This window comes from Mytilus trossulus, chromosome 2 (assembly GCF_036588685.1).
Source record: "Mytilus trossulus isolate FHL-02 chromosome 2, PNRI_Mtr1.1.1.hap1, whole genome shotgun sequence".
Lineage (NCBI taxonomy): Eukaryota > Metazoa > Mollusca > Bivalvia > Mytilida > Mytilidae > Mytilus > Mytilus trossulus.
The window spans coordinates 34,441,912-34,469,518 of NC_086374.1; the positions used below are offsets into that span (position 1 = coordinate 34,441,912).

The window sequence follows — 27,607 nt, forward strand, 5'->3', positions numbered from 1 at the left end:
TTTTATAATGTTCTTAAAATATATATGTCTTCACACAAGTATGTCTTGTGTTAAAACTGATGACAATAGATTAACAAACTATGTTTATCCATCTGCTGGGGTACGTCAAGGGGATCATTCTAGTCTCAACTTGTTTAAAATATTTATAAACGATCTTCCAGATATATTTTCGAAAGAATGTGATCCTGCTAATCTCAATTCCACTGATATTAAATGTTTAATGTATGCTGATGATGTTATTTTAATTTCTGTAACTACTGAAGGTCTTCAAAATAGCCTTGACAAACAAAATAATTACTGACTAAAATGGGGATTAAATAAAAGTTGAATACTTCAAAGAGTAAAATTCTGAATTTTAACAATACAGGAAGATAAAAACTATAATAAGTTCACGTATGGCATTTTGGATCTGGAAAATGTTCGAAATTATACTTTTTGGCATTACTTTTAGTATTTCAGGTATTTTCAAATTTATTTAGCTAAATATTTTAGAATAAAATTAACGGTACCAATTTTCTTGCACCAGATGCGCATTTCGACAATACATGTCTCTTCAGTGGTGCTCGTGGCCAAAATATTTGAAATCCAAAGCTTATATAAAAGATGAAGAGCTATAATCCAAAAGGTCCCAAAAGTATAGCCAAATCCGTGAAAGGAACAGAGCTTTGCATTAGAAGTCATAAACCAAACATTAAAACTTTAATACACATTTTTGATCACATTGTTAAACCTGTTTTATTTCATGGTAGTTAAATCTGGGGATTCTTTAATAATTTTGAGTTAAAGGCCACAAATGACTTCTGTTATTATGTACAACTATGTAATGACCTCCCCCAAGAGAACATTGATTTCATAGAAAAATGTGCAAATATTTATAAGAGGTAAATAAAAGAGCTCCCACAGTAGGAGTTATGGGAGAGTTGGGTTGCTTGCCTCTTATGTTAGAAGTTATTGTTAATATGATTTCATTCTATGTTGGATTACATGACAGCAATGATATTCTCTTACGAGATGCTTTTCTGACCTCAGAAAGTCTCCATCAAAACCATAAATCTTCCTGGATTGGCTGCATTCATGTTTTATTCAGTGTTTTAGGCATCATGGCTAGCAATTAATAAGACAAAACCTAAAAGAAAATTAATCTTTCAGAAAAAATATAGAACATTTGACACGAGCAAATATTTCAAGATTATCCTAACCTAGATCATGAAAATAAATTTTAAGACCATACAAAAAGTTTAAATCTAATTTTAGTTTCAAAATAGTTAACAGGCTGTTCATTGAAAAATTATTAAAAGCCTTGATAGACTAAACTTGGAATTGATATACACAGTCTAACTGAATAAGGAGTTTTAAAGAAAGTAAAGAGACGGGTAGTACAAACAGACTTTTAGTGTTAATATAAACACTTAAAAGTGCGGAGTACATAATTGTTTAAAATATTACCGCACATCCCTATATTTGTACCTTTGAAAAAAGTTGGACTGCATTTTAACTTTTCATTCTAGTAAATGAATTCCTACGAACCACCATACTGACAGTGGCACAGCTTAAGCCTTAAGGAGTTGTGAAATTGCATATTTACAGAAGTGTAACCTTTATATTCTATATCGTTAACATTTAACTTGAAATAAAGGATACAACAGATAAAAATTAGTCTGCTTCTCCGCATTAAAATCGATATTAGGGAAAGGAAGAAATCACAAACCAAGATTAATTCAATTTTTATCGCTGTGAATTGTTTTATGTTGTAACATTACACATTGTTGTTACAGTAGCCTTAAAATAGAATTATGTCTCCCAGCTGAATCATATTCTAGAGCATTCTATTCTTTTCAAGAGTTCATTTAAAAGGTGTTAGACAGTCTCTCAAGACTTGAAAACAAATTTTATTATGGTAAAGTTGAAGTAAGTTCTTCGAATACGGCTTTGGTTAAACAATTTTTTTTACCAGTTTCTTCCATTCAGCAGTAAACTCATGCTTAAGAGGTGTATTTGTTTGCTTGTACAGAGTGTCTGTTCAAAATATGTAAGATATCACGATGGTTCCTCGAGGGAGAGCAACATGAATTTTGTACGTTACAGAACCTTTGTATGAAATCTTAGAGATGGCAAAACAAAACTATATTCCATGTTAACCAGGCCCTCAATGTCCAAGGGCTTGCATCTGCCATTCATCAGGGTAGAAGTAAAACGATAATAGTTGAGGGTTTTTTCGACAAAAAGTTCGTCCTTTTTCTCAAAAATATTTCCGAAAGATCAAGTGCAAATAGATATACATGTATATTCAGTGTCTACTTTACAAAATTAACAAGATCATTTCGAGTGAAAGGATCTAGGTGCTGAGGTTGAATATCTTTTTATTGTTATGCCCCACCTACGATAGTAGAGGGGCATTATGTTTTCTGGTCTGTGACTCCGTTCGTCCGTCCGTTCGTTCGTCCCGCTTTAGGTTAAAGTTTTTGGTCAAGGTAGTTTTTGATGAAGCTGAAGTCCAATCAACTTGCAACTTATTACACTTGTTGCTTATAGTATGATCTTTCTAATTTTAAAGCCAAATTAGACTTGTGACCCAAATTCACGGTCGATTGATCATAAAACATGAAAGTGGGAGTTGCAGGTTTAAGTTTTTGGCCAAGGCAGTTTTTGATGAAGCTGAAGTCCAATCAACTTGAAACTTAGTACACTTGTTGCTTATGATATGACCTTTCTAACTTTACAGCCAAATTAGACTTTTGACTCCAATTTCACGGTCAACTTAACAGAGAAAATGAAAGTGGGAGTTTCAGGTTAAAGTTTTTGGTCAAGGTAGTTTTTGATGAAGCTGAAGTCCAATCAACTTGAAACTTATTACACTTGTTGCTTATAGTCTGATCTTTCTAATTTTAAAGCCAAATTAGACTTATGACCCAAATTCACGGTCGATTGATCATAAAACATGAAGGTGGGAGTTGCAGGTTTAAGTTTTTGGCCAAGGCAGTTTTTGATGAAGCTGAAGTCCAATCAACTTGAAACTTAGTCCACTTGTTGCTTATGATATGATCTTTCTAACTTTACAGCCAAATTAGACTTTTGACTCCAATTTCACGGTCAACTTAACATAGAAAATGAAAGTGGGAGTTTCAGGTTAACGTTTTTGGTCAAGGTAGTTTTTGATGAAATTGAAGTCAAATCAACATGAAACTTAGTACACAAGTTCCCTATAATATAATCTTTCTAATGTTAATGCCGAATTAGATTTTCACTCTCCATGGAACATGGAAAATGATTGAGAGGGGCATCTGTGTACTTTGGACACATTCTTGTTCCTGTTTTTTGTCTTCGTGTCATAATCTTTCTGTTGGTATTATGGTTGTTGGTGTATTTGTGTTTTAAGCATCCGCCATCGGGGTTTCTGACTTTGTGTGTTCCTGGTGTAGGTGGATCCTGTTGTGCATTTTTTTAACAGTTATTTACTGTAGTGTTTCTATTTTTTTAATTTTGTATTCATATTTCACTATAACGAGAAGGTGTATTCTTTATACGATATGTATTATCAACGCCAAAACCTTTTTTCTGGGTGTCTTTCTTCGATTGATTTATAGTAGGTTTGTTTAAACTTTAAAGTCTGTTATATTTGCATGTCTGTAATGTATGTTTATACAGTGTTTGTATCGGTATCCAGATTATTGTCACATTAAAGTATTAAGTCTATTTGGGTTGATCACCGAAATTTGTCAATATAACAAAACTATTTACCACTGTCAAACAAGTGGAGTGTTAAGCTGTACAACCAGGTTCTACAAATTATTTTCTACGAAAATTACCTATTCCAAGTCAAGAGTTTGGCAGTTCACCTGTTCTGATGATTGGCAGCATTTGATTTTGTCGGTTTTCAAAACTATATCAAGTTCTGATTATTATACATAAATTATTTGTCGATGAAAGAGTTGCATATATAATATAACTGCATATTTATTTAGTTTGGTGACCTTCATTCATTCATTAACCGGATTTCCGTAGGAAAATTCTAATGTGTTGATGTAAGGCAGACGGCAGCCAAATTTTGTCCGTGCATTTATTCATGAACCGTTCAACCAAAGCTTTAAAAATTTAAATATGTTGTTACTGAGTAAGTACAAATTGATCATTGTATAAGTTGATAAGTAATACCAAGCTAATATACATGTATGAAGTGTGTAACATATCTCTTTTCTTTTATGCCTATGACAGTTGTTATTGGATCGTTTTGAGCTTTTGCCATTTGATTAGGGACTTTCCTTTTTGAATTGTCACGGAGTTCAATATCTTTATAGTAGAGAAGATTTGGTAAAATTCCACTCAACTTCAGTTTTTAGCCGAATTTTGCTGTAACATAGAACCCAAAACCTCCTTTTTCATTACGACAATTGAATCACACTACTTATTCGACCATTCTTTATTTAGTATACAAATTCTGTTAATTTATTATTCTTGATTAACCGATTTTTTTTCAATGAACCTAGTTTATATGGTACCAGATTTGAAGTATTCTTGACGAGTTCCTTGACCATGTAAACTAAATACTAGTTTACTGAACAATTTAATGTCTAATTAGATTTATAAAGTAGGCAAACAATATTTCAGTTTTAATGAAGCAAAAAAAATCCTAGCAGACAAATGAAATTAGGCCTTTAAGTGGGAGACTCATCACACTTACTTAATGGGATATTTTGAGAATATAGGCAACCTTGAGGCCAAGTTTAATAAGGTAAAATACAACACCAAATGAAGGAGCTCTTACAAAGTAATATTGATGTGTTCTATAAATTTCAGTGTAGTGTCGTTTCCTGTTAAAGGATAAGTATTGATTTTTACCCTAAATGCTTCAGTTAAAATGACCTCTGACGTGCACTGCATATAGTAATTACCTTTTACTTTATACTAGATAACATATCAATAGTTGTTTTTGTAAAACAATTTAACATCCATATTGATATTAAGCATTGTTTTTCATTCATTGTTCCAAGTCTGATATGCAATAGTAGCATCACATTATTCCTATGTCCTATCTGGTAATTATCTGTCCTAGGAGTCGAGATTAAGAATTGAACGATGGAAAGTTAGTGCGGGATTTTTTCTTGCTACCTGATTGGAAGATATAACGAGACGTGAATAATCAAAGTTTATTGATTGGTTAGAACAATCCAAACCTAATAAATGTCCTTCAATCCCGTAGAGTATCGAATTTGTCCTCTCTATTTTAACAGTTGAATTTTCACAGGAAACTTTTATCTATAAATAGTCGAATCTTCTGGAGTAAACCATGTAAACAACAACGTTAAACGATATATTACTACTTCATAACGTGTGACCTCACGTGTGTAGTAAAGTTTGTTGATTGATGCACGTGGCTATTCTAGTAAATGAATTAATCTACAAAGCGCGAGCACTTTCCATTTTCATCAGCTAGGAGTCGAATAGCCCTTTTGAAAAGGCTAACGATTTTGTAAATACAACTATCAATTCAATTTTGACCTAAACATTTACCAAATAAATACAACACTGCCATGGTTATGAAAATCAAATCAAATTACAGAAAATCCTCATGCTTTGGTACAGAATTTTTTAACACATGTTTACAAGGTTCAACCCACCATTTTTTTTTCTTAAAATGCCCTGTACAATGGCCATTTTTCTGACTAATTGGTACAGGGCATTCATTAAATTTTGTACCAAAGCATGAGGATTTTCTGTAATTTGATTAGATGTTCCTACCAGTTCTTATTACAGAAAATCCTCATGCTTTGGTACATAATGTTTTAACACGTGTTTTCAAGGTTCAACCCACCATTTTTTCCCTCTTAAAATGCCCTGTACCAAGTCATGGAGATGGCCGTTGTTATATTATAGTTCGTTTCTGTGTGTGTTACATTGTAATGTTGTGTCGTAGTTCTCTTACATCTGATACGTTTCCCTCAGTTTTAGTTTGTAACCCGGATTTTAAAATTTATTTTTTTCGATTTATGAGATTCGAACAGCGGTATACTACTGTTGCCTTTATTTTTCTGCCGATTATTTGTAACAAAAATTCCTGAATAATTGTTATTAAAGGCTAATTTCAATGTCCTAGTCACTACAGTACAGCACACAAGAAGGTGTGGTAGAAAAGGTTTATAATTGTACTTGTTTCAACATATAGCTTTATTAAGAACAGTTATATGTTTTTATCATTGGTAGAAAAGCATGCAGTTAGACTTTACGTACAAAACGTACTTTTTCAAAGTATGTTAAATGCAAAACCATTATGTTAAAAAGATAGGCGGACAATAAACAATGGACGTGAAGCTGTTTTGTTGCTATTAAGGTAAAGCAATTACCACAAATAATTACAGTACAATTAAATACTTGTCATGTAGAAACTACCGTCTAAAGTATTCCCTCAAATAGTTACTAATGTCAACAAGGAAGTCGGCAGTGAATAAGGCATGTGTGATAATTAAAACATTATATAAAGTGAACAGAGAATTGATTGTGAAACAAGTAGCATTACATTTTTAATTGAAAATAATGGCCATTAACCATTCACATCCCATGTCTATGATATTGATCAACAAGCTTTGCGGATATATGACCATTCAACTAACTACATTAACAGTATTTCTTTAATGTTCGAAATAATTCAAAATGCAAATAAGTAAAGGTAACACGGTTACACAATGTGTTTATAACATAAATTTTATACTTCAGAACAGAATGGAATTTTTTAATAGCTCTATATTTACAATGACTGAAATCTGCTTTGTGCTAACGAATTATCTTCCTTTCATAATACACTACAGATAATTGATGTAGAAGATATCAATAGAGTACCGTAGTGAGAAAATAAAAACAAACACGAGACAAAAATTAAAACAACTAACTTGAAAAGATTGTAAAAAAACTTATTCATCATGCATCTAATGATATGAAAACCTATGTGGCTCGAATGTAAGGGTATGGATTTGGCACCGATATATGTTTTGTCTGCAAGCTTAAAACTTAAAAAATATGTCTCTCCTACATGTAGCAATAGGACATGTATTCAGGTATGCGCAATATAGGGTACTTTCCAATTCTGCACACAATGTTCATTTAGGTCAATTTTGATTCGTGTTTTTTTTATGATAGACGTGTCCTTCTTTTTCAAGTTAAATAACAAAAGAGGGAGGGATGGAACATGCTATCCACAATTTAAAACAATAAATAAAAAAACCCATTAAACTAGCACAAAATAGCCATTAATTGCCAAAGGTGTGCATCAGCTATTCACTTTTTGAAAAAAAATAAAATTTACCGAAACGTGATAATTTCCTTATAAGAGGGAATTATGCACCAATCTCTATTTAAAAAGAGGTTAATTTCAATATCCTCCTAAACCATTGTATAACCCTATATGATTATATGCGGAGTTGACAATACATTTTCATGTTTCAGTTACAACAACTGTGGATACTCATAATAACTGAGTAATACTAATTCCTTACATGTCGAGTCTGAACATATTATGGTCACGACATAATCTTGGTATAACAATCCTTAATCAGATAATGATGTTAGTGATATAGATGGTAAGCTTTTAAATTTCAAATAATTAAGGAGTGTGATTTATATTTCACATTAGTGAAACGTAGTATAACGTAGTTAATCATGTATGATTCAAGTCCTGAAATATTTACATGTATCTTGTCCCATAACCACAATATAGGATGGTGCTTACAGATATATACTTAATTAATGGTTGTATGCTTTAATGAACATGTTTTAATATATACCTTTACAGACAAAGTTTAGGGATATATAGGAATCACTTTGACTGGCTGGCTGTGCTGTTTTGTTTCCCACTACCAATTATTCTGTTCCTTCTTATCATGTTGGTCCGTCCGTCTGTGCATCAGTCATTTATTACCTCGTGTAAAAATGAAATAATACATTTTTGTTGCACCGAAAGAAAGAAAACATGTCGCTAAAATAAGTCGTGCATCTACATTTTAAAATAAGCAAATACTTATCAATTTCATGATTTTTCAGTCAGAAAGATACAAATAAAGAAGACCAGAGTAGCGGTTCAAAAAACCTACGCTACAGACGTTGTACCACCATCGACAAGAAAAATTTAAAGTTTTAAAGAAGGTCAAAATCGGGTAAATCAATACATTTATTATCTTGAAGCCTTAAAAACCATGCTGGTTTATTACATGGCTCTTCTTGTACAAAATAAATTTGCGTTGAGATATAACACCTTATGAATTAATAATTAATATATCCAGTTAAACATGTTAAAATAGATATTTATTTAACATTATTTTCGAGACTAATATGTATAACAATTTACATACTTTTTATGTTTTAAATTTAATTTAAGCACTCGCATTTCAAAGCATTGCGTTACGCAAATAACTAGCTTAAACAGTGAAATATAAATAATGTTCCAATAAATGATTTTCCTATTTCAATCATTTCTTATAGAAACATACACCTGTGACTATTATTGATGATTCTAAGGACAACAACTTTCCTCCAAGCCCTCACATTTTGAAGAACGAAGTCTGTAAACGGAAACTATTTAAAGGTATTTTGAATTATGTATTGTTCAAATTTACAACCAGCAATAATTATACGGATTGGCCATAACTGCATCCTCTTTATTTGTTGTCTTTATCTCAATTTTAAGAACTACAATTACTAATTGAACACATGTGAGGGGATTAGCTGTCATTTCCGACTGTAACAGTTTACTAGTATTGTAATTTTGCAGTGAAACACACATTAACAGAGAACACAGACTACTTTAACAGACATAAGGTGTTATCAAGAGATATTTATATCGGTGAACTTACTGTATCGCAGGGAAAGAACAAACAAATCCAAACACATATCTTCTTAGGTTCAGTAACATAGAGGCAAAAATGGCACAATAAAGAATTCTGATATGTCATTAATGATAAAAGACAAATCACTTTATTAAATAGACACTCGTTTACTTGAGAGAGGGATGTTTCCTTGAAATTTAAAACATATATTTAAAAAGTTAAGAGGCATTCAGACACAAACTCAAAAGTAGCGAAATCTAAGAATTAAGATTATATTCATGAACAATATTAATGGATTTCAGTTGCCATCTTTGTGCATGACACATAATTTGTCGACTAGTCTGACTCAAAAAAAATTGAGTCGCCTGCAACCAGATTTGACATCAGCATCATGTGTTGTCAGTAACATCGCATAGGAGTTGAAGAGTGAAAGAAATTCAGCGGCAGCAACCGTGACTGATTGGTCTGAACTTTTCATGGCAAATAGGTCGTGACATAACCAACAATTTTATTCACGTCAGGTTTGCTTTAAAAGCTGTGGTTGCAGAGATATGAGCCCAAAACTGCATTTTACCTTATGTTCTATTTATAGCCATGTCGGCCACCTTGATTCACTTGGAGGATCACTGGACACATTTTTTAAACTAGATACTCTAATGATTCTGGACATGTTGGTTAAATTTGTCTTAGTAGCTTCAGAGAAGATTTTAGTAAAAAATGTTTAAAAAAAATTAAGGGGCCATTTTGACCATTTTGGTCATATAGACTTATTTGTATATCTTACTTTGCTGAACATTATTGCAGTTTACAGTTTATCTCTTTCTTTAATAATATTCAAGATAAAAACCCAAAACGGCATAATTCCTTAAAATTACAAATTTAGGGGCTGCAATCAGACATGAGATTGATCTGAAAATTTCAGAGCAGATAGATCTTGACCTGATAAACTAGTTTACTCCTTGTCAGATTTGCTCTAAATAGTTGGGTTTCAGAGTTATACGGCTAGCTTAAAATTATTCAACTTCTCAAAAGATGGTGATAAGAAGAAAAAGATTTGCTTTTTCAGTTAATTTTCATTGGTAAGATGAAAGTCTTGATTTTTTAACTTTTTTCATAGCTTTTTTCCCTACCTTTTTATCGAGTCAACTTGGTTTTGTTTGTTCCGTGTTCTTGGACTTATTTTATAAATTTCACGAATTCTTTCTATGCGAGAAAATTATGGATGGAATAAGACTTTTTTGTTTACATTTTAGGAAAAAATCAGTTCTCACACAGATCCAAGAACACTAATATTCCAGCAGTTGCTGTTTTTGTTTATACATTGGCAAACAAAACAACTAGCAAAAACCTTCTTTGAACAATTCGTTTTTTTGTTTTGATGCATTTATTCAACATTATCATACAGGAAATATTCAGTTTTTAAAGCATATACATATCAACATTCTTTAAAAGAGATTTTGCAAATATTAATATTATTAATAAAAAAAAAGGTAAATATCAATACTAATGGAACAGAAATACATAATATTTAGCTATACATAGAACAGTATTAATACTGTGATACTGTACAGGTTCATGGATTATGCCACTGGTTCAACGTGAAGGACAACAACGATTCGGCAATTTACTTATATAAACTGATGCAAGATTATAAAGCTGGAGATCTTGTTATTAATGTTTGAAGGTGTGTATTTTGTATGGAGAACTTTTAAAGTCTTGTTATCTTATAACCTGTTATAGTCATATACCCAACGTTTTTTGTCAAATTTAATTCATTATTCGGTTAAAGAAGAAAACATCCAATTATACAATATACCAAGTGCAATAACTCGTTCAGTTTTGAGGCTGTGCAGATAAAGTTATTATCATTTGTAATGCCTTGTTATACACATATAATACCATATACATTTTTTACCATTATGACAGAATTATAAAAAAAGTACAATTTCGACAAAAACCTTCCACTTTTCCATCTAATAAATCAAGAACAATTTCTCTTGTTATGTAGAATGTGTAACTGGACTTTCACTAGTTTATTGCATTTTGTGAGAGCTTTCCAGTGATGTATAATACATTAAAGGTTTTAACATTTTTGACAGTATTATTAAATAATGTAATTTCGGCAGAAACCATCTTCCTTTTTTTCCCTAACAAATCAAGAGCATTTTTTTAAGAAGATCCATTTGCATCTTGTGAGAGCTTTCCAGTGATATCTAATACTTGAGGGTTCTTAAGATTGAAAAAATACCCCGTTATTACTATATGTACCGAGACGCGTAAACAGTCATACGACCAAGGAAACCATGTCTCCAAAGAAAAATAGTGAGAAACTGTCTGTAACACAACCCAAGTACCTAGAATATCAAGACTTGTATTCTCTTTGAAGTAGACGTTATTTGACGATACCGGCGCGCGTTAGTTATTGTCCCAACACCGATGATATTTTAGAGATACATGTATTTATATTTGTGTGTAAAGTTGATATACTGATGCAATTGCGAGGGCATTTGTTTATCATAGATTCCCTAGTTTAGGGGATTATATTAATCTGAACAGTTTTGATGAAAGTTCTAAGAAATGATAACAGTTCTGATGAAAGTTCTAATATAAGGAAAGTACTGAGGAATCGCCAGATGAGATAGATATAAAATCAGAGGGCAGTTCAGATCTAGATTGACACGAGGATTACTATTTTGAACATCCTGACATTAAGTTATTCATAAAATATTTGCAAAGGCCTCAATAGGGTTACTACTTTTAACATATATTTTCAAAGCCAAGGAAATCACTCTGAAAAGCTTGTATTGTTATTAGAAAGAAAATGATCAATTCATGAATTTCTTTATTTCTGTGTTGAGTTGTTCCAAGAAACTCGCATATATAACAACGACAGAAAAGGTCTGTCAGGAAAGGTGTAGCTTCATTAGACAGACACATAAGTGCAATGTTCATATAAATTGACAAACATATTCAAGGACTTGTGGTTTCTATTCCTATTTTTCAGTGCTGTACTTATAAAAAAGTAAAGTCAATTTAACACCAGACTAACATTTGTACGGCTTAGCTATACAAAAAATATAATGTTTTCTACGAACATTTTATGCTGAATTGAAGAAAAAAATCCTTACGCTTTTCAGGCTTCCATATTATTATTAATGAGCAATACGCAGCTAAACAAAAACTCAAAGGACATTTGCGTATTATCTTTAAAAACGTTGTATATTTCCTAGTTATTTTTTAGAAAAATTGAAACGGGATGCCATCTATTTTTTGTCAAATGAAAACAGTCGATTTTTTTTCTTGGAAATGAAGCATTGACACATGTTAAATTATTCCCTTAAGAATAACTACATGTACTATACACTGTTAGTGGACGCTTTATTCAAAAGAGAATCATAAGTTAAGTAGTCTGCTTGGCGACCGACACGATTTATTACATATTTTTACTTCTTCATAAACTCTCCGATGATAGATTAAAACAAACTAAGAATGTTTTAACTCCATCAGGTAAAGATTACATTAGATGAATCAGTGTATGCTTTTTAAGCCTGTACCAAATCAGGAATATGACCGTTGTTATACATTCGTCTGATGTGTTTGAGCTTATAGTATTATCATTTGATTCGGAACTTTTCGATTTGAATTTACCTCGGAGTTCGGTATTTTTTAAAATTTTACTCTTTGTTTGTTTGTCATATAGCTGCTAACGAACGCTTCTATTTTTGGCGAATATACAAAATTAAATCCTGGTAACTATGATGAGTTTATTTGCAACCACTGGGTCGATGCCACTGCTTGTGGAAATTTATTTCCCCGAGGGTATCACAAGCCCAGTAGTCTGCACTTTTTGTGCTGACATGAATTGTCATTGATATGGTTATATTTATAAATTTACTGTTTACTAAATTTTGAATTTTTTGAATAACTAAGGCTTATTTACCTCAGGCATACATGACCGTAGCTGAATTTGACAACACTTTTCGGAATTTTGGTCTTCGATGCTCTTCAACTTCGTACTTTATTTGGCCTTTTTAACCTTTGTGGATTCGAGTGTCACTGATGAGTCTTTTGTAGACGAAACGCGCGTCTGGCGTATATACAAAATTAAGTCCTGGTATCTATGATGAGTTTATTATTCTACGTATTTATACATCAGTCCTTTCAAGTTTTTGGGTTTGAACTTTCTTTCAATAGGTGAATAAAATAAAATAAATTTGATTTAGTTGTATAACCAGAATTTATCCATCAAATAAATTATTATTTTGTCAAATTATAAACTAAGGTATTTTATTTTCTGAGGAAAGCATTATTATAGAAACATGATCATGTATGTACTCAAATGATAAATGATAGGTACACATGATTACACCAGCGTCAAATCACAAATGGAATAGTTCGAAATTAGATCATATAAAAAATATATCAGTATGGGCTGACTTTCGTTTAGTAATGCATATTATTAATTAACGCTCACCTTCGTTAGAAAAACACATATTATAAAGGGACATCTAAGACAGGGTTACGTTAAATACATCCTTTTAATGAAAAAGTTTATCGCAAGATTCTATGACTTGTAGATTTAAGGTCAACTTCACAATCATACATGATGGTCTTCGAAGTAAATATTCTAGGTACTGACGTTGTTTTTCATTTCAATAACGTGTCAAAGTTGTTGGTTTGTTTTGGTTAATAATTATCTAGTTGTTTGTGTCCATTATTGCATATTAGCATTATCTATATGCCTTTTAGTTTTTCTTTGTTGAAATATTTGTTTGTTATTGAAGTGATGTTGATTGATGTACAAATATTACCCTGGCACAATAACTGTATGAGGGTATGTATAAGTATCGAGCCGCATAAAATGAATATATTAAACAAAATTTATAGACTTAAAAGAGGGACGAAAGACACCAGAGGGAAAGTCAAACTCATAAATCGAAAATAAACTGACAACGCCATGGCTAAAAATGAAATAGCCAAACAGAGAAACAATAGAACACATGACACAACAAAGAAAACTAAAGATTAAGAATAAGAAACACAAACCCCACCTAAAACGGGTGATGATCTCAGGTGCTCCGGAAAGGTAAGGCATATTCTGCTCCATATGTGAAACCCGTCGTGTTGCTCATGTTATAACAAATTAAAATAATAGTAAATAGTCTAATTCGCTAGGACATATTCATAAAAGGGAGGAAGGGGATTATAGTTACGGCGTGAGGATCATATCCGAGAAGTTTTAACAATGAAAGTATCATATCAACAAAAGAAATTATCTGGATGATCGTACCGATTAACAAAAGATTTAACATTATTATTGATCTGTGTTCCATTTATTTTTGCCAAGCCTATTACTGCATATACCAACCCATAACTACTACTGTCGAATCCAAAATCATTTTAACTGTCCCAAAGGTGGGTATATATTCATATCATATTCTTATCCATCTATTGACATTTAGAATCGTATTTACACTGTAAGAGGAACAGTATTTACATTGTATATAATTATGGTTATTTTAGTTAACGTGTCAAATATAACTTGCAACCCCCCTTTTTTAGCTCACCTGGTCCAAAGGGCCAAGTGAGGTGTCCTCATCACTTGGCGTCCGTCGTCCGTTGACTTTTACAAAGATCTTCTCTTCTGAAACTACTTGGCCAAATTAGACCAAACTTATCATTAATCATCCTTAATTTAAGGACTCTATTCGATGACACCCCCTTTTTTTTATATCCAAGATGGCCGCAATGGGTAACAAAAAAACGTGGGTGTGAAATGCAGTTATTGTGATATATCTCCGAAACTAAAGCATCAAGAGCAATTCTTACAAGGGTAAAAATTGTTCATCTGGTCAAGATCTCTCGAAATGTTTCAGACACATTAGGACATCCCGTTGTTGATATTTTGCAGTTTTTGGTTATTATCTTGAATATTATAAAAGATGAAGATAAATAAAGGCAACAGTAGTATACCGCTGTTCAAAATTCATAAATCCATGGACAAAAAACAAAATCGGGGCACCAAACTAGAACTGAGGGAACCGCATTAAATATAATAGGAAAACAACGACACAACATTTAAATGTGACACACGCAGAAACGGACTAAGCATTAGACAAAATCCTATGAGAATAACAAATATAACATCAAAACCAAATACACGAATTTGTGAAAGATAAGTTCCGTGACACGTCTTACTGTAAAAGCAAAATTGTTCAGCTAAATAAGATCTACAAAAAAGTTACCATGATCGTAATTATTATTTGACCCAAAAAAGATGTATTGCCTTATAAGGTCAATTTGTATGCCCCACCTACGATAGTGGAGGGGCATTATTGTTTTCTGGTCTGCGTCCTTTCGTCTGTCTCGCTTCAGGTTAAAGTTTTTGGTCAAGGTAGTTTTTGATGAATTGAAGTCCAATCAACTTGAAAATTGGTACACATGTTCCTTATGGTATGATCTTTCAAATTTTAATGCCAAATTATATTTTTTACCCAATTTCACGGTCTATTGAACATTGAAAATGATAGTGCGAGTGGGGCATCCGTGTACTTTGGACACTTTCTTGTTCATTTTCTTTTACGAAAACACTTCTCAAAACTAGATAAAGATTACTGTAAACAACAAGAACATTCAGTAAAGTAAGATCTAGAACGACCAAAATTGTCAATTGACTCAATAAAAACAAACAGGAAATGTTGTCATGTATTTTTTTTTTTTTAGGGGGGGTGTATAATGCTATGGTGTCGTCGCCGTCCGTAAACAAATTTGGTTTCCATTCAATAACCTGAAGTTTAGGTGAATGGATCTCTATGAAGGTTTTTTAGAAGGTTTCGAACCACAAAAGGAAGGTTGGGATTTATTTTGGTGATGATGGTCTCAACCGTTTAGGAATTAGGTGCCCAAAACCAGCATTTTTTCTAGTTTCAGGACAACTTGTGTTTTAAGTATTTCGATTGCTCTGAAATTGTACCACATTGTTTAATACCAAAAGTAGAAGGTTGGGATTAATTTGAGGGATTATGGTGCCAAAAGTTTAGGAATTAAGGGCATAAAGGGGTCAAATACATGCATGTTTTGTAGTTTCCAGACAATAAATTGTGTTTAAGTGTGCGGATCTCTCTAAAATTATACTGCAATGTATAAAGGAAAGGCTGGGATTTAGCTTGGGGCTAATTGCTCCAAAAAGTGGCGGAGAGGATTTTGTTTAAGGGGTTCATGTTTTTTTTCAAGTTTCAAGAAGAAATCTATATGTCAAAATGTTGATCACTATCGAAATTCAGACAGTACCAAGGATGAATATTGTGTCAAAACTGGCTCCAACTTTTCAAGATTCTACCTCTACGGTTGTATCCTGCTGCGCTCAGCGGAGCATTTGATTATATTTGATATTGTAAAGTGTCCTTTAATTAATATGCACTACAGTGCAAAGACCAAGGTGAGCGACACAGGCTTTTGAGAGCCTCTAGATAAGGAAATACCAAAGGGAAGAAGGACGGAGTTTTTATTATATTTCGAGAAAAATGTAGGTGTATAAGTGGGATTAGAGGATGTATCAAAAGGTTCTTCAAATTTGAAAATATAATTCAATATGTAAAAACGATGATACATTCAAGTGTTTTTTCAATAGAAACTTTTAAGAACGAACAAACTGAGTGTGTACTGATTGATACCATAGTCTGGGAAAATTATATAGTTTTTATCACAGGGACTCGGTTAGCAGATTAAAATTTTGTTAATCAATGTTTTTTATATTTTTTTTTAGTATTTCCTGTCTATTTGTGTTACTTTATTAACGTATTTGACGATGTCATCGATATTTCTTTGTTTTCTAGCAATGTGCACTTTACTATCCATATCCGTATACTGAAAAAACCTAAAGGGATTTAAGTCGCCATCTTGGATTGCCTTACCTTCTTGAAATAAAACATAGCCAGAAATGAGTAGTGGTTTTGCTAATTAATATTTATAATATGTAAATGAGAATTGTACCACGTGATAGTAGTTTGAACTGGACTGGCTTGATAGGCTTGATATCATTAAAATCTTTAAAACACGGATATTATAAGTTGCCCGTCACAGAGTCCTAAGTACAATCACTTTGATATTTCCGTAAAGTTGTCAAGCGGTCAAAATCAAAACAATGAACGTGAATTTAGTGATTTTTTCGTGCTTTTGTGAGTTTATTCTTCTTGAAATAGTGACATTTTAATTTTACGTGGGAACCTAGAGTTCAACGACTACACATACAAGGTTTGGACTTGCTTATTCTTTGGAAATTCAAGTTTCAAAATCCACCCGGCAACATGTTTTTGTAATGATCTTGTAAGCCAATTTTCAACACGAAGTTGGCAAATTTGACGTTTCAGCCATTTTAGCCTGTATTTTACACTGCAATGTTAAAGGCCTCTCGCTTCGATATTTAAAAAAGCTCAGGAACCTGTATTTTTGCAACAACAGTCATTATGTTTCGTTTAAATGGTGTATATTGTTGTGTATATTCATTTTCTGCCCCGGCAACCTGTCAATCACTTAAATTAAAATTAAAAAAGACATTTTTTTCAAAATTCCCTATCATTTTTAGTAATTTCCGTGACCCGTATCCGATTTCTTTAGTATATTATTCAAATAAGCAAAGTGGCGTTGATTTCTGGATATGAAATATTTAAAAATATTAATAAATTACTGTATACCTTACAAATGCACTCGTTTTCTTCCTAAATAATTCTTCTATCACATGCATATTTTCATTTCCCGATCAACGGAACCCTTACGCAGCTTCGGTTGCATCCAGGTCGAAACATTCAAATTTCCCGGCGAAAGCAACGTTGCTGGCACTCTCGTCGTTTCGCAACGATTCAGACGAAAGGGGAGGTAACATCCTGTTATTCGGAACTTCTCGGATGAATACTCCCTACCTGACGATAACTACCCAAATTATCGAAATCAAATTTCCCGCAATAATTTCCCCGCTAACTACAAATCCGCCAAAAACAGAATCTTAACAGTTAAAACAGAATTGTAGAACAAATGGAGGAGACAAGTTCGATAGTTTCATGGTAATTATTTATTGTAATTTAATAGTCAAAATTAGTTATATAACAGTTAGTTAATTTAGTTAGAAGTAAGTCTCTTTCCTGATAAAAATACTAGATTTTTGGTTTGGGGGGGAGGGGGGGGGGGTAGGCAAATCTTAAAAGTAATAATCTGGAAATACACTACTTGAAATAGTTATTTCAGTGTCTGTACCATGTAAGGAGCCTGCAGTTTGATGGTTGTCAGTGGTTCATGTCTCTCATATGGTTTTTTTTCTAACTTACTTATATTTTTTGTCTGGGTCCTAGCCGACTATATGATACTGTTTTTTTCGTTGTTGAGTGACGTACATTGCAAATACTTAGACCTCATGACTTCATATGAAAGAAAGATTGTTTTTCGCAAGAGGTGAAAAAAGTTTGACTAAAAAAAAATACCCCCCCCCCTCAAATTCAAATGGTTGCTGCCTAAGTCCAAAATACTGCTTTGTATTGCTGTGTATTGCAGTATTATGAGAAGTGAATCAATTGACTGAACTCATATGGAACATATTCATGCATAAAGTTAGATCATCGCAAGAAGTATAATAATGGTTAACATCATTTAGACAGCAAGCCAACAAAAAATATCCTTAAAACCTCATATGCGACTTTATTTGGGATTGATCTTCATTTCCTGATTGTCTCATTGGCTATTATACTGAAGATGAAAATAACTTTTTAAAAGAAGCCCAAAATGCAGCACACCTATAATTTGATGAATAAAGAAAATATTTGGTAGATGTAGTTCAGACAGAAACCGGTACCCAGCAAACAAAAATTACTTTTGAAATTAAGAGTTTCAGTGCAAACACTAGACATTACACAGGTAGCTGTTGACTTTTGTCTGTTATAAATTCTATACACTGCTGTACAAGTCAGGGAAGTGCCCACATCACATTATAATCCTATTGCATACAGAAGCCTGCTATTTGGTGTGTCGTTGGTTGCTGTCTGTCATATTTGATTTTCCTTTTTTTATCCGTCATAGATACATTTTTCATGTTTGATGGTCTTTGACAAATTGTTCGTTGTTGAAGACTGTACAGTTGACTTATAGTTGCTTAAATAAAGTCATATTAATTAATTATTGACACTTTCCTACTTGGCAGGCATACCACAACTCCTGTTTTGTTTGCTTATATTGTTAAAGGCAATATACTTTATAAACATAATGCAAGTTTTTATAAACAGCAATAAAGTTGGATACCTATTGCAATATGGTGGATAGATTTCTTCTTAGCAATCATACCACATCTCTCTTTTCATTATATAAAGAGACTGTAAAGCTGCAATTTGACATTATACTTTATTAACATAATAAAAATTTAAACAAATAGCAATAAAACTGGATATCTATTTCAATACATAAACTTAAATACAATTGCCCAATCAATGAATATTTTGTATTTACTGAAGCTAGCTTTTATGGGATTTATATTACTTATGCATACATCCTTGCAAAAAAAACTGTTGCTTGAAAATCTAGTACCATAATGTATGAATAAAAGAAGATGTTGGGTATGCATCAACGAGACAGTAACTCAGGAACAAAAATAACAAAAACAAGACATATTTAAGGCAAAAACAAATGTTTAAGGCTACAAAAACAACACTTTGTAATTCAAAGAATATATTTTTTTAGGCTGACAGAGAATATCTTTCAAGATGAGAACTCATCTATTGAACTGTATGAAATACAACAAAGAAATTTGGAATTTTCCACCCATGAAATTGGAAGAATCATAAGAAAAATTCCAATGTTTATGAATTGTGTGGCTAAAACAAAGCGATGTACAAATAATTATAAAAAATTCACCAAAGTTTATTATGGACTTGCCTGGAAGATTCCAGTTTCAAAAGAAGATGAATTTAAATTTCAACACATTTCAAATATGATTCAATAAAATACCATTTTAATAAGTAAAACTGACCATGCAATAACATTAGGACACTTTAATGGTTGTTTAGTCAATGGCAACAGAATTTTAACAGAAATTACTTTTCATTCCTCTGGAATATGGAATGTAACAATTTCAGGTAAAAAGGTTTTTCTTGATGATTTAAAAATATCTGACACATTTGAATTGTCTAAAGAAAGTATTAAGTGCATAATTGACTTAGCTAAAAACTTTATAATCTGTTCTGGGGTTGATGAATCTGAAATCAACAACATCATTGATTTACCAGAAAATGCGCTGAGAGAAAATCGTGCAGATACCAGTCATGATTCGATATTTAAATACAGATCTAAAAACTGCAAAGGTGTTGTTCCGTTTCAATCAAAATTAAATGTATGTGCGGTATGCAGGAAATTTAAGAACAAAAATAATGACAATGATTTTCAAAATGACAACAAGACTTTACAGAAACCATGTGATGATTTACCAGTAAATAACTATAATTTGTTACAATTAAAACAATTTTTAGGTGGTTTTCCAGAAAAAGCACAATCTTTTTTATTATCACAAACTCAGTTTGTTAATTTAAATCCTCATGCTAGGCGCTGGGATAAAGATATCATCAGAATGTGTCTATCAATTTACTGTCGTTCTCCTCGTGCATATGAAGATCTTGCAAAAAGTGGATTTATGGTTCTTCCGTCCAAGTGTTTACTCCAAACGTATAAAAAAAGAGTGCAGCATGAACCTGGAATACAAAAAGACATTTTACATTGGATGAAAAATGAGGCTTTAGCCCAAAATATTGGATTAGGTGGCTATGAAGGCGGGATTATGTTGGATGAGATGTCCATTCAGGAGGACTTAGAATTTCGCAAAAAAGGCAACTCATTTGAAATTATTGGCTTTAATGAGGGACTTGATGAAACAAACTATATGAAAACTCTTTGCAGTGGTAAGGAAAGTCTTCAACTAGCTTCCCATGTGTTGCAACTTTTGTTTTTAGGACATACAGGTTTCAGGTTCCCTTTTGCACATTATCCGACGACACAAGTCACTCCATCTGAAATGCTTTTAATATTTTGGCAATCAGTAAAAATGCTAGGATTGTTTGGTTTCACAGTAACATATGTTAGTCTTGATGGTGCTCAATACAACAGAGACTTCATGAAGATATTAATTGATGGTAAGACATCAGAAACAATGTTTTCAATGAGTATTAAGAACATATATGACAGTTCAAAACCAAATATACATGTTATAATGGACTATAATTCCCATGTTATGAAAAAAATTAGGAACAACATATCTGAAAGCGGTCTTCTCAATACTCACAAAAAAGTATTAAAATTTGAATCAAATCATATTTTTTGGGAGCACTGGTACAAGGCATACCAATGGGACATAGCTGTGAACCCATTCAAAATTTATCAGCAGTTAACTATGGAACACTTTTTTCTCACATCTCAATCAAAGATGCGGAATAAACTAGCTGAGGATGTTTTAAATGAAAATATGCTTCATTTAATGCAATGCTACCAAATTTCACTGAAAGAAAAAGGTGACGAGCTAAACAGTAGCATTGAATTTCTAAAAAAAACTTCTGTACTTGCAAAAAAATTTAGGGATCAACGTCCCATATGTCAGTATTCTGATAAAAGACTTGATGAGAACAGAGAGGTCCTGAATTGGTTCAGAGCTTGGGAGGCTAGTATTAAGCAAAGTACTGAAATCAAAGATAAATAGAAGTGCCTATTATCATTTCAAACAAGGGAGGATCTTACCTCACTTCTGGTGGGTTTTGATGAAATGTGTAAAGATAGATTTCAACGCATATCCTCATCAATTATTCCAAATCGAATTAACAGTGATGTTTTAGAAAACATATTTTCTCAACAAAGGGGTCTACACAATGGAGCAAATACCAATCCTACTTACCTAACATACAGTAGAACCATGAACACTATTATACTTGGTGAAGGTTCAATATCAAGAAAATCAAATACAGGTGGACTGTCAAACTGTACCACGACAAACATCTATACAACTGGAACTTCCAAGGAGACATGTAGCGAGCCCTGCAAGAAAATCAGGAAACAATAAACTTCTAAAAATGTATGCAATAGAATATAATGACAAAATTTGAATTTGTTGAAATGTTTTATTTTATTTTAAATTGTTATTTATTTTCCTGAGTTCAGATAAATGAAACAGGTCAGATTATTAATGATAATTTGTTTTGGTGAAACGCAAAATTTCTCTGAATTACAAAAATAACTTAAAAATATATAAAAGAAGATGTGGTATGATTGCCAATGAGACAACTATCCACAAAAGATCAAAATGACACAAACATTAACAACTATAGGTCACCGTACGGCCTTCAACAATGAGCAAAGCCCATACTGCATAGTCAGCGATAAAAGGCCCCGAAAGAAGGCAATCTGTGTACATATATATTCTGGAAAAATACATACCATAATAAAAAAAGATTGACATTTTGACCTCTAGATGACATGTTTTTTTGTGTTGTTGGATTGCTATCTCATTGAAATACCCCATACAGTTTCTGTAAATTTGTTAACAATTTTTGTAGACATTGGACAATCTGGAATTGGGCATTGTATAGCTATTTTTTCAAAAATATGTACATGATATATATTTTGTTCAGAATTTTTAGGGTCTTTGTTGTTGGATTACTGTCATTGATGTATACCCCACACCATGCACCTGTAATACATGTAGATATCAGTTTTTAAGTGAGCTCAATTTAAAAATTTTAATCAATTTGAATGGAATTGGCCAACCAATTACTAGAAATAGGTGAATGAAAGGTGAAGTATACTTACATTCATGACATTTGTCTAACTAAACACACATTGGACAATTATATACAGCATCTGGATTGGAACACGTCAGCCAACTGGTTTCATCTTCTAATCCGACACAGTCTCTATGATACCAAATAGAGCATATATCACAGCAAATCCAGTCCTCCTCAGATTTTTCAGGTTTTCCACAAATACCACAATTCTCATCTGAGGAATCTGGAAGTGGTGTTGTTTGTTTCAACTTTCTTCCTATACCCCTTTTCCCCTGTCTACCTTTGGCTTTACTTGTTTGCTTTCTTGTAGTTTTCTTATTACCTTTCCTCTTTGATAAACTTGCTTGGGTGGTGCAATCAGTTGTGACAAAAACACTTGCACTGTCAGGTTCAGTAACAACACTCCGAGAAGGTAAATGAGTTGTAGTTTCAGTTGTGTTATCTTGGTGTACATGTATTTGTGCATCTTCTTGAGATTGTGTCATACTTTTATTAGACACTGTAACTGTTGCACTGGGTACACTTATTTCTGTTTCTGGCATTTCAACAATTGTATCAGGATGATGTATCTCTTTGTCTGTACATGTACTAGAATCTTTGAAAATGCAATAATTTGGCATAGCACTATTCTCATTCAACTTTTCAGCCAATACTTGTCCCAATTCTGGTTTTTTCTTACTCATTGATAAACTCACTCCATATGCTTTCAAGATTTTAATCAAATCTTTCTTTGTGAATTCTAAATAGAATTTTTCATTCTGTAATGACATAGATTTTAGTCCAAGGTGTGAGACAATTTTATTTTCAGATGTGTCAGTCATAAGAAAATTCATATCAATTGTTTTAACTCCTTTTTTCTTTTCAGTTTTTTCCATAACCTTTTTACGCAATGCTTTACTTTTCTCTCTTCTTATGGCTGTCAAGTAATCCTTCCTAAACTGGGCTATAGAAACATTTAGAAAAAGGTTCACAATAAATTTAAATATAATTTCCAAATGCACACAGGTGTTTACTAATTGTTCTCCCATTTCTAATAAAATATCATCTTGCTCTTCCTCCTCAGTTTCTACTGCTGTCCTTACATAACAATATTTTAAGCAGAATTCCTCAAGTAGTGCATTGTCAGATACAATTTCATTTTGAGCAAATTTGAACAGTTCTTTTCTGTGATGTTGAAGGTTTTTGTAACAAAGAAGAGTTCTAACTTTTAATTCAAGACTCTCAAAGAATTCAAAAATTTTGTCATTAATGTTTGTCAGACCTTCTGATAGATTTTGCTTTCTTTTGGTCTCCTCTAAAGTCTCCTCATATATTGATTCATTGGTAATTTCTGATGCAGACACAATCATTTCATCTAAAATGTTAACCCTGAATTTCAATTGTCTAACCTCTGGTACTAACCCAGGAACAAATAAATTATTTTGTATAGTTTTTGTAAGTTTATATCGACACTTTGCAATGACATATCCACCAATATATCGGATTTTCCCTCTCCCTCCTGCAGATATTTCCATATTTATAGGACAATTAATTTGAACTGATTGACCCGTGCTCTGAAGAGAATCTGAGGCATCTCTTAACACCCATTTTTGAATTAAAAACATAACTGCTACCAAAATTTGCTTCCCAAACTTGTTTTCATGAATCAATGCTTTAACTGAACTTTCAAATTCTGATGATTTTAGGTACATATTGAACTTAGTATAAAATTCAGTAAACATTTTTTGCTTAAAAGTCATCTGTTCTTTTGAACAAGTGTTGAACATCTCTAGTACCTTATCATTTTGCACTTTCAACCATTTCATTAGAAAAGATTCCTTTTCCAAAAGTTTATTCTTTGAAGTTTCTGCATTGTTTTCTTCAGGAGTGTCTATGAAATCTTGACAAGCTTCATTAAAAACTGTGTTGAGGTCCAAAATTTGCTCACTACTTGTACATGTAAAAGTATGGTCCAACTCATTTAAAAAATTGAGAAAAAACTCACTTTTTTCAATGTCTGAATCAGATTCTGTAAAATTCTCTTCATTCATATGTACTTCTGAAATATTATCTTTGAACGCAATTTTACAACATACATTTTCAAAATTGATCATGTAGGGAACCTCACATAAACGATAAAACTAGTATACTGCCTCAGGATGTCTTTTTATACTGGATGATTTATAGTTGTAACCTTAATTCCACTGATTAATTTAGCTCGGCCTACTGCCACACCAACTTGTCCTGGTTGGTTTGAATTTTTGCAATCAATCTCCAAATAAGGAATTGTCATACCCTGATATTTATGGATTGTTATTGCAAACGCCAGTTTAATTGGAAACTGAATTCTTTTGGCAATGAATTTTTTGTCGACAGGATCATATTTAGTGAAAGTATATTTGGTTATAGCAACACTCTCATTTTTTCCATCGAGTACAAATTTTACTTGTATTTCATGTTCATATATATTTTGCACTCTCCCTATAAGTCCGTTGACCAATTTGTCACTTAAATTTACTAACAACATTACAGGTGCTGATATTTTCAACCCTAAATGTTTGGGTGCCAGCATTTTTTTTAAATAAAAATGATCCCCTTCATCTTTAGATGGGAAGCAATGCAGGGGGTATTCATTCAATGTCTCTAATTTATCACAATTGAAGAAGTCAACATCAAGGTTTCTAGAAAATAATTTTACAACCGGTTCACCGTCTGGAATTTCTATGTCTCACATATGTCTATGTCTGACACAGCATTTGATAGAGATGTCTCATTTTGTCTATAAATTTTACTGAGATTAATTCTGTGAGGAAATAAATTTATAAAAAAATTGCTTTCAAAGCAATAATGGCCATAATCTCCATACAGTTCATCACGTATTGGTGGCAGCTGAAAAAAATCACCACTAAGGACAACTTGGATTTCTCCAAAATATAATGCTGGATTTTTTATTTTTCGACAAATAAATTCTACTTGTTCAAATATTTTTTTTGACACCATTGAAACTTCATCATTAATTAATACATCTGTTTTAGTAATTCTGCATTTTGTAATTAGAAATCTTTCATCAAAACTGATTAAATTTAACAAGTCATTGTTATTATGTCGACCATCTTCTAGTCCACAAAACCTGTGTAATGTTGTAGCACCTATGGATGAGGGATACTGTCTGCAGGCTATTCCTGTGTAGCATGTCAATTGGACGCATTTTCCTAATAATTTCAATTGCTCAAAACATGATTTAATTGTGTGTGTTTTTCCTGTTCCCCCTTGACCTGTCAAAACAAGGTTATGTCCATTGCAAATAAGTTTTTTAGCCAAATCCTGTCCTGAATCCATGTTGTTGTTTACATTGCGGGAAAATTGCATTCGATAATTTGGGTAGTTATCGTCAGGTAGGGAGTATTCATCCGAGAAGTTCCGAATAACAAGATGTTACCTCCCCTTTCGTCTGAATCGTTGCGAAACGACGAGAGTGCCAGCAACGTTGCTTTCGCCGGGAAATTTGAATGTTTCGACCTGGATGCAACCGAAGCTGCGTAAGGGTTCCGTTGATCGGGAAATGAAAATATGCATGTGATAGAAGAATTATTTAGGAAGAAAACGAGTGCATTTGTAAGGTATATAGTAATTTATTAATATTTTTAAATATTTTTTATTCCAAGAAGGTAAGGCAATCCAAGATGGCGACTTAGATCTCTTTAGGTTTTTTCAGTATACGGATATGGATAGTAAAGTGCACATTGCTGGAAAACAAAGAAATATCGATGACATCGTCAAATACGTTAATAAAGTAACACAAATAGACAGGAAATACTAAAAAAAATATAAAAAACATTGATTAACAAAATTTTAATCTGCTAACCGAGTCCCTGTGGTTTTTATTAGTTGTTATAGGCTTTCTACTGGTAACTGAGTATTTTTGTTTCGATTCTGTGTATATTGGATTTTTTTGTTTGCCTCGTAACCAATAGCCTACTGCAACTAATTTTAACAGTTTGTTATTGTATTGTGTCGTAGCACCACTGTTCCAGGTTATGGAATGTTTGAACACTAGGTCCGAGAACACAATTAATTCGTAGTGCATTTCTTTTAGAACATAAATGAAAATTAAAAAAATCCCACCTGCGCTTTCTCAATGAAATTTTTACAGTGTGTTGTACTACTTTTGGGACAAATTATATCAAAAATATAGAAAACTTCATCGCCTCTAACTCAAAATATGGACAATTTTGTGTTTAGAGTGTCTTGAAATCTTTTGACAGCTTCCGAAGTGCTAATTTTTAACCTTTTTCAGCTGGACCAAATCACTACTTTCCTGTAAAATTCTGGACCCAAATTTTTTTACAGTGTAGTTTCAACCCCCTACTTACAATTTGAGGCATTAAACATGGAGAAATAAATTTGGAAGGGGTATAAAAATTATTGGCAAGTAACCCACTGTTAACACTAGGGACTATATTCGTGAACAACGAAAATCAAGGGACGACAATTGTGGTCTCGGACCACTAAATGTCATGTTGAACCCCCACCTCATTGTTTTTGCGCATGCCCAAAGTCTGAATCCTATAGTTCAGTAGTTGGCGTTGGTTCATGTATGTTCTATTTCATTTTCGTAAATTGTTTTATTAAAAGTAATGTTGGTATTTTTTTTCGATTGAATCGTTTCACCATTTTTACATCAATTCACTTATAGCCGACTATACAATATGAGTTCTCACATGTGTAATGCCTTACAGTATCATTTGCTTTAATTGATTGCTCCCATTTCATTTGAACTCGGGCGGATGTTTGTCACGTCGGCAATCATACCACATCTATATTCATATAAATTTTTTTTATTATTATTATTAAACTTTTTTTTAATAAAAAGTTCAGTTCAGCTCTTTCGGTTTCTTCGATAATATAAAATATGAAATTCCAAAGTAATTTTAGACTAATGTGCTAATATTGTTTAAAAAAAAGTTTATGTTACTTTTTAAACCAACAAATGTTAAGGTTATGAAAATTCAAGTTGCC

General features: G+C 32.4%; 1 protein-coding gene and 1 pseudogene across 1 annotated transcript; one reads left to right on the top strand and one right to left on the bottom strand.

The window, feature by feature from the left end:
* Positions 1–19,308: 19,308 nt before the first annotated feature.
* On the bottom strand, positions 19,309–23,644 carry LOC134705066 (uncharacterized). Its single transcript, XM_063563834.1, has 3 exons — positions 22,635–23,644; positions 21,724–21,863; positions 19,309–20,533 (listed from the first exon to the last, which is right to left on the bottom strand). The coding sequence occupies exon 1, from the start codon at positions 23,635–23,637 to the stop codon at positions 22,654–22,656; it is 984 nt and encodes a 327-aa protein (XP_063419904.1). The 5' UTR covers positions 23,638–23,644; the 3' UTR covers positions 19,309–20,533; positions 21,724–21,863; positions 22,635–22,653.
* Positions 20,632–21,888, top strand: LOC134705734 (uncharacterized; annotated as a pseudogene).
* Positions 23,645–27,607: the final 3,963 nt, after the last annotated feature.

What these genes read in the sequence shown, in the direction of transcription:
- LOC134705066 (XM_063563834.1), bottom strand. Translation starts at nt 23,637, where the DNA reads ATGGGAGAACAATTAGTAAACACCTGTGTGCATTTGGAAATTATATTT.